The sequence below is a fragment of the Pteropus vampyrus genome, unplaced genomic scaffold, assembly GCF_000151845.1.
Source record: "Pteropus vampyrus isolate Shadow unplaced genomic scaffold, Pvam_2.0 Scaffold191, whole genome shotgun sequence".
Classification (NCBI taxonomy): Eukaryota; Metazoa; Chordata; class Mammalia; order Chiroptera; family Pteropodidae; genus Pteropus; species Pteropus vampyrus.
In genome coordinates, this window is record NW_011888972.1 from 2,233,081 (window position 1) to 2,240,989 (window position 7,909).

The 7,909-nt window shown below is 47.1% G+C and overlaps 1 protein-coding gene across 1 annotated transcript in view; it reads left to right on the top strand.

Annotated features, from left to right (window-relative positions):
- The window catches only part of OPHN1 (oligophrenin 1), a 273,349-nt gene that overhangs the window by 160,097 nt on the left and 105,343 nt on the right, over window positions 1–7,909 (top strand). Inside the window, 5 exon segments of the mRNA XM_023537451.1 lie at window positions 11–53; window positions 1,126–1,314; window positions 4,375–4,466; window positions 6,391–6,500; window positions 7,502–7,665. Of these exon segments, the coding sequence (XP_023393219.1) occupies window positions 11–53; window positions 1,126–1,314; window positions 4,375–4,466; window positions 6,391–6,500; window positions 7,502–7,665 (598 nt within the window).

The following is a 7,909-nucleotide window of genomic DNA, read 5'->3' on the forward strand; positions in this document are numbered from 1 at the left end:
TATATATAAGCTTCACTGAGGAAGAGATGTTTGAACTGGAACTTGAATTATGGGTGGGATCTTGACAGGTAAAGAAAAGCGGGATCGAAAATTCCAGGTTTTACTACTGCATGAGTAAAGGCACAGAGGCGTGTGAGGACATAGTTTCTTTGTAATTATTACTAGTGCCCCATTCACTCTTAAATATGTCTTAAATTTGCATTATAAATTATATGGCCACCTATTGGTAACTGAAAATAAGTCAGTGAGAGAGGAGCATGGAGGTGAGAGTTGCAAAAAACAACGTCGAAAAGGTAAATATGATCTCATCGTGAAGGGTGTGTGGGCCAAGCTAAGGAGTGTGGAGATAGCGGTGGACAAGCCATGGCCGGTTTATAATAAGGGGAATGACATCAATAGAGATATATAGTTAAAAATATTCCTCTAGCAAAAGAATGGAGAGAGGAGTGATCGGAGGTAGGGAAACCAGAGAGAAGGCCACTGAAATAATTAGTTGGAGATATAGCAATTTTGTGTTCTATTTGAAATATCTCATCGAACATTAAAAATTAAGTCGGGAATAGGGTACTGAACTAAGTTAGTTCTAAAAAGGTTGGAGAAGAGGAGGCAGCTGCAGGAGAGACATTTAAGGCTGCGGTCCCCAACCCTTCTGGCACCAGGGACCGGTGCTGCCATGAGGATCTAACGCCTGATGATCTGAGGCGGAGCTGAGGCGGTGATGCTGGCGCTGGGGAGCGGCCACAAATACAGATGAAGCTTCACTAGGTCACCTGTCGCTCCCCTTCTGCTGTGTGGCCCAGTTCCTCACAGGCCATGGACCAGTACCGTTCCATGGCTCAGGGATTGAGGACCCCTGATTTAGGGGATAGGTTAAGTAAAACCCAACCACCATTCAAATGGAGCACATTACGGGGAGGTAGGAACAGAAGATTACAGATGTTTGTAGCTCATTCAATAGGATGTGTACAGGTGGCATTCACAGGGAACATGGCCGAGTGAGTAGTTTGGAGCAAGTGGCGGCAGGTGAGGAAAGCGGGGGACGAGGGCTGGGCTCTCCATATGTGCAGTGGGCAGGTGGCGCTGTGGGGCTGAAGTTCGGGGGAGAGGGAGCATGACCCTGAGGAGCAAAGTGTGCACAGCTTCCACCTTAGGGGTGGACCGACCGTGCAGCCGAAACTTTAACTGGTCAGCTCACTGCTGTCTGTCTTCGTAGGGGCTTTGGGAATATCCTGGGTGAAATACTACTGCCAGTACGAGAAAGAGACCAGAACTCTCACCATGACGCCTATGGAGCAGAAGCCAGGGGCTAAGCAGGTCAGTTCTTCTGTGTGCCACGTTTTTTTGAAATGCATCTGTGACTGCACCTCAGAAAAGAGTGTAGGCTGACTTAGTGTCAAAGAATCAAGTCCGTCACTGTCATGTGGAGCCATGACCTCACCTGTTCTCCTTGACCTCAGTTTGCATTGGGCCAGATACTACTCCGTTGGGTGAAAGATTTCTGTTAATGGCATCAGACCATTTACTGAATTATTATAAGTGCCTGTCACGTTGTACCAAGAAAATTGGCAAAAACAAAGATGAATCGGGGGAGGAGAGCATTACTTTTCAAAGGGTTGTACTGTAGGATTCCTTTAAAGAGCAAATGTTTAAAGCGTAAATCGTTTTCCAAAATTCTTTTTTAAAATTGTATGTCTGTTGCCTAACGTTGGAATAACCTATACCCCACATCCTGTGTAACACTCAAATCTTTAAGCAGTTACTGCTGCTTCTTCCTCCCTCCAAACCTCCCCCGATCCCCAAATGGCAGGATGGTTTTGACACACTGAGAAGATGGTTTACTCACCCCGAGGATCTTCATCTGTCGCTATGATGTGTTATGCTGTGTTGTTACGGTCATCGTGCCGTGCTCCGCTGTACTGTGCTGTGTTATGGTAGACCGCGCAGCCAAAGAATGAATTGTCACCTCACTTTTGCCTATGTTTGTAGGAATTTTGGGAAATTTGGGAATATGCACGTGTGTGCGTGTGTGCGTGTGTGCACACACACACACACACACACACACACACTCACCGGAGGGTTTCTTAACATAAAAGCTGTTAAGGGAGACTGTTCATATTCTAAAGTACTTCGGTTTGTCCTTTTAATTGTCTCTGTTTCTCAGGCAAGGTCTCGGGGCATGATTTTTAAGGGTTTTCATTCTTCACAAGTCGTTTGCAAAATGAAACAGTGTTCACTTATTAGCACCCAAAATTGTGATACATGAAGACTCTTTTTAGGTAGGCAGGAATTTGCAGAAAAAGCGGGCCCGTTTTTCCGCATTGCTGACATTTTCTGTGGAAGATCTCTTTTGTGTAGCTTATTCATAGGAAATTCGAGTGGATCAAGATTTAGTGGCAGACTGTTGAAGAACCGCTTTTTGGGGTTGTTTAACCACGAGTTTTGCCAGTCTGCTTTGAACGTGGTTTGGAGACGGGATACACCCCGAAGTGCATCGAACCCCCATCCACGCTTCTGTGTGTGCAGTTACTTTTCATGACTCCAAAACTCTTCTTAGTTTCCAGTCTGCCAATTACGAACACACCTTTGCAGGCGATTCCAGCAAATGCACGTCGTGTTGCTGCACAGAGCACATTCCAGTTGGGTCATAACATAACTGACGCCTCTGACGCGCAGGTCCCCGTAGGCAAGCGTGCCCTGTAGCCTCTTCCTTTTCTTCTGATAGACACATTACTTTCCAGATCCCAGACTGTAAAGTTCCTCTCTTAGATACCAACCCCACTTATGCCCCTCCATCCTGCTCAGAGTGCCGCCTGCACAGTGCCAGGCAGAGGCGGCAGATGCCACTTTCAGATCCTCCTAGCAGATGTCCCCCCTTCCCTTTTGATTGAGTGGCTGCTTGGAAAATGGCAATCGTGTGAATCTCAGCAGTCTGAATACAGGATTCCTTCCAGAACAGGCAGAATTCCCCTAAATCGGAGTTGGAAGTGGCTTCTTCTTGCCAGTTCTGTGACTTAGTTCCTGTTACTAGTTTGTGTTTTGGAAAGGCAAATAACATAAATAAGCGAGGTAAAAATCACAACAAAATAAAAGCCACCATTCGGCGAACATCTGCCGTGTGCCAGGCGCTGCGGGTAGCTGAATTCGAAGATGGAGGAAATACCTTCTCTCTGACTGTGCTTCTTCCCAGTGTTCCTCTGAGTTCGGCCTGTTGACGTCCAATATGTTCTGTGCTGACTTTACAAACCACCTTCAGGGTTTTGATAAGATTCGCATCCCTCTCCCGCCAGGCGTTCGGGGTAAGAGGTCAGGAGCGCCTTGTAGCTTTTTGATCTGGACTACATTACTCGTTGCCCAGTATTGTTTTCCTTATGAGGAAAATAGAAAAGATGGAGCTGCCGTTCGTATACATTTATTGAGCACTCAGCCTTTACTCGGTACTAGACACGTAAAGATAAATAGGACACTGGCCGTGTCCTTGAGATGTTCCAGGTTAGGTAGGGAGATCAGACATGGAAGCAGAATATGAACAGAACGTGCAGAACACGTAGTGGGCGGTGGACGGCGCTGGGGAAGGATGCGAGCTCCCCGGTTTGTTGCTGTTTCTGCGATGCCAACTGCGGTGACTTTGGGGAAGCCATCTTAGCTCCCTGAACGTCACCTCCCTCCGAGCTGGTTTAAAAATACCTAGTGTAATATGTGGCACCTGGTAGGTGATCGATTCACGCTTTTTCTCTTTCCTATACTACATTGTCTCTGTCGAGATAATAGAGGGAAACTGAATGGCGTGAGACCAGAGGATGCCAAGGTTCCAAATGCCACCGTAACTAATACACACATGGGCTTATTTTCCCTGCTCCTGCCCCGTGTTTGGCGAGGTTGCTTTTGTAATTCCTGTTTTCCTCAAGAGTCTGCAGGTGGGGAACAGACGTGTTTGCCTCTCCTCCTCCATCTGCCACTTAATGGGAGGACAGTTGCAGAAAGCCACTTAGCCATTGCAGCCTCCCTACCTAGGAGTGTCATGAAAATTTTATTCTGTACGCTTAATGCCATTCGGGCACCCTACTTCTCCTGCACCCCACTTACACGGTGTGTAATGAGCTACCTGTTTAATCAGCCACGCTTGGAGACGAGCGATGGCCTACGCTGAGTATTTTCTCCCGGCCCCGGCCATTCAGTGATTCTTGGAGCAGGGAGAAACCATCTGCCATCTTGATGCGACTACCGTTTGAAGGGACAAGGTTCTGCGGGAGGCTACACATTGCTCCTGCTGCCCTGACAGATGCCTTCCAAATCACACTGAGGACACTGCAGGACGCAGAAGAAGCTTCTGTACATTTTTATTCAAACTGCCTATTAATCCTTCTCTTGTACCAGGGGACCATGGACTTAACCCTGAAGTACTGCGTGAGAAGGAAGACGGAGTCCATTGACAAGAGGTTCTGTTTTGATATAGAAACTAATGAAAGGTAAGCTGTGCTGGGGTGACTTGGCACTGTCCCCATGTGCCAGGTGCTGAGCATGGTAGGTCTTTATTTTCCTTTGTCAACACTTGTTCATGAAAATGAGCGAAGCCATTCATGACATCATTGTTTCTGTTCTTCTGGCTGCCCTTCCTGGGGTCCCTGTTACACCCCGCCCAGTGCCGGGTCTCTCTGTGAGCGTCAGTCAGCAAACGGCCATTCCTAGCACGTAATTTGCTCCCAGAGTTGCAGGAAGTCAGCATTTGATGACATGGCAACAAGGACAGGGTAACGAGACTCATTCTTTTTTTGATGTCCGATATAACGTACTAGAACACATCTTTAAGGAGAGACAGATGGGATGGAGGGACATAGTGACACTGGGGAGCCTCCCCCTCCCCCATTGGCGCAAACATCATACAGACTTCCCCTACTTTGCAGATGTTTATGTCAAGTGGAAATAGTTTATCAACTTTCTGATTTCAGCCGAGGCTTACAAACTTTGAACATGGCTGTGTTTGTTTCTCTCCAGGGCTTCTTTTTGTTTTCTGAACCTGGGCGATTTTATCAGAGGGAATTTAACCTTTAAGTTTTAAAACGAGAGCATTTGGAGTTACCTTGGCATGTTATGTAGGTGGGAGGTTGATCTAAAATTCAGTGAATAAAGGTGTTGCTATACTTTATTTCAGTCGGTTTCTATTGGGCACCGGGTAATAGAATAGAATTTAATAAAATGATCAGAATACTGAAAAGGAGCTTGAAGGTCGAATTACAATATCACAAGAACAGGACTTTCAGTGACTTGAATTGTAAACCTAATTCTAAGAGACGAGGGCTTTTTTGGGACGGTCTGCGATTAAGTAACTACTAGTCATTTTCCCCATTTTAAACTTCTGCTTGTGAATCCATATGAAATAGTTGTTAAAAATGAATGGTCCCAGTCAAAGATGGCTGAGATTGTTGCTGGGACCTGTGACACTGCCACTCATGTTCCCGACAGCTGCAGGCCCAGCAGGAAGGGGAAAATGGCTGTTGTCCCCTTCACGAACCTTTAGTGTGTCTGGCTCTGCCGCATCAAGGTGCTTCAGAGAAATTAAAATTTTCTGCCTCTGCATCCCTTTTCAGCTTAAATTTGCAAGCTACTTGCAAATAATATTCCCAGAGACTCAAAGCAGTTGTGAATAATTTGGCCCTGAGGTTAGGAGCGGGGACCAGCTCATACTTATGTAGCTTGCACCTTAGTGCTGTGTGTGCATGGCTCCTGGTAGCTACGAAATTGGATGCTCATTTTTGAATGTATGTTTTTACTACCCTGGAATGCTGAGGGTTTCTGAGCCTGAAACCCAGAAGTCAAGGTTTTGATGTGTCTGTGATTTTACTTACCACATATGGGGCACTTTGAAAAAGTATGCCCTCCTTTAATCCCCTCCCCCATTTCACAAGTGAGGAGACCGAGACTCGAATCTGTTTACTCGACTTGCCAATCAAAGTCACATAATGGCAAGGCTGAGCTCAAACCCTGCTCCGCAGGCATCTCCAAAACCCATGTTCCTTTTCATTTTGTTCCACTGTCTATTATAAGCAGAACAAATATGCTGTGAACTGGATGGTCTAATATCATCATGAACAGGTGCCGAGCACCTGTGCGCGTGTGGAGTTTTCCGAGGGCTGTGACATCTGCTTTCCTGGCTAGTCAGTCTGGCCGAAGGCACGGTCGGGCTCCCAGCAGGCATCAGGCACCTGCACTCGTGTTCCCTGCAGCAGTGAGCGAGGCCTCTGGGTCTTCTTGTCTATTTCAGGAATAGAGGATAACTTTTTAGTAGTGTTCCTACTCGTATTTCTAGAAAATGGGAGAGCCGGGGTGCAGTCCAGGCATTCCAGGGTCCAGGCCCACACCCTTCACCACTGCAGTTATGCCTTTTTGTTCCAGATGGGTGACTGGCACCTCAGGGGACAGGGCAAAGGATGTGTCAGGCCATCGTGGAAGACCCTCGGACTGGAAACCATTGCTGTCTCTACTTTGTCATCCTGTTCATGACAGTGCTGTTCTTTGAGTGTGACTTTCTGTAGCACCCAAGCATCTCCACATGCTTCCTGAATAGTCACTTCTTTATTCTTTCAGCTTCTCTGTAGGGTCAAGCAAGGACACACGCTGGTTTTTTGATTTCCCGGATAGGGAAGCTAAGTTACAGAATGGTTTTAATGCTTTATCTGGTGTTCGGTGCCTGTTTTTCTGTCCGTGGCCTATTTGCTTGCCCGCCTTCCTTCTGGCTTCAGGAATTCAGCTGGATAGCTGTCTTTACGAAGATTTCTAGACCTTTTATAAAACCCCATACAATACATACAAAAGATTGGGTATTTCTTAGAGAAAGGTCCCCTTGAAAGAATCCAGCACCTGAAGCCAAGTCCTGGTTTTCAGTTGATGCCGGCTTTACAGAAGTAAGACACAGAAGGGCGGGGCGGGGGACAGGCATCCCTGATGTCAGAACTGGAAGGGACCTCGTCGTCGATCTCATCATTTCGTGACTCTGAGAGAGGTCTCATCTTAACACAGTGAGAGGAACGAGCTTCTCGTAATGGCCCCGCGTGGCAGAAAATGCAGGGAGACATTAAGTTGGCAATGAATGATATGGTCGATCGCAGATTTCCAGTTTGGTCGGGAAGGTCTAAAGAGATGGTACATAGGATATAGCAAGGTGAGGTACCTCTGGGTATAGGTAGCCCGCAAGGAAATCGAATAAAGTTGGGTCTGAGGCCATCTGCCACGCAAAACGTGCCTTGTGGTATAGTGGTTAAGAAAGGTTACGGCTGCCGGACAAGAATCACTAAATTCAAAATTTGGCTCTATACTCACCCATTACGTGAACTTAGGTGACTGACTGCTCTGTTCCTCAGTTTCCCCTTTTGTGAAATAGGAGTTATTATAGAACCTGCTTTATAGGTTTCCTGGGTAGATTAAAGAACTTAATGCCTATAAAGTACTTGGCCATGACCCGGGGCCTTGTAGCACTCAGTCAGTAAGTATCCGTCGTAACTATTAGTCGTGACACCGCTTCAGTCTCAGCCGAGAGACCTTTCCACTGGGGCCGACCCAGCGTGCGTGTTGTTGAACCCTTTCCAGCTGGAAAGGCTCCTGGGCGTCCTAAGTGGTGAAGGCAGCACAGCCATTTTCCCGAAGAGCCCAGGCCAGATGGCCGGCTTCCAGGTGAGGGAGGCGGGGAGGACCTCAGTGTGGCTAAGCATGGTGGGGCCACTTTATGTGTATGTTATGGCGAGGTGTCTTGGCACCTGCCTTCCTGTTTCCTTGCCAGACCCTGGCATGAAGCCACCCAGATGCCACCTCTCCTCAGGTTCCCGGAGTCACTATTCTCTAAACATTCTGTTATTTTTCTGAGGAAAAGGGATTTGGAAAAATTAGAGTTTTGTGTGCCTGCGCCTGCTCAGCGTGA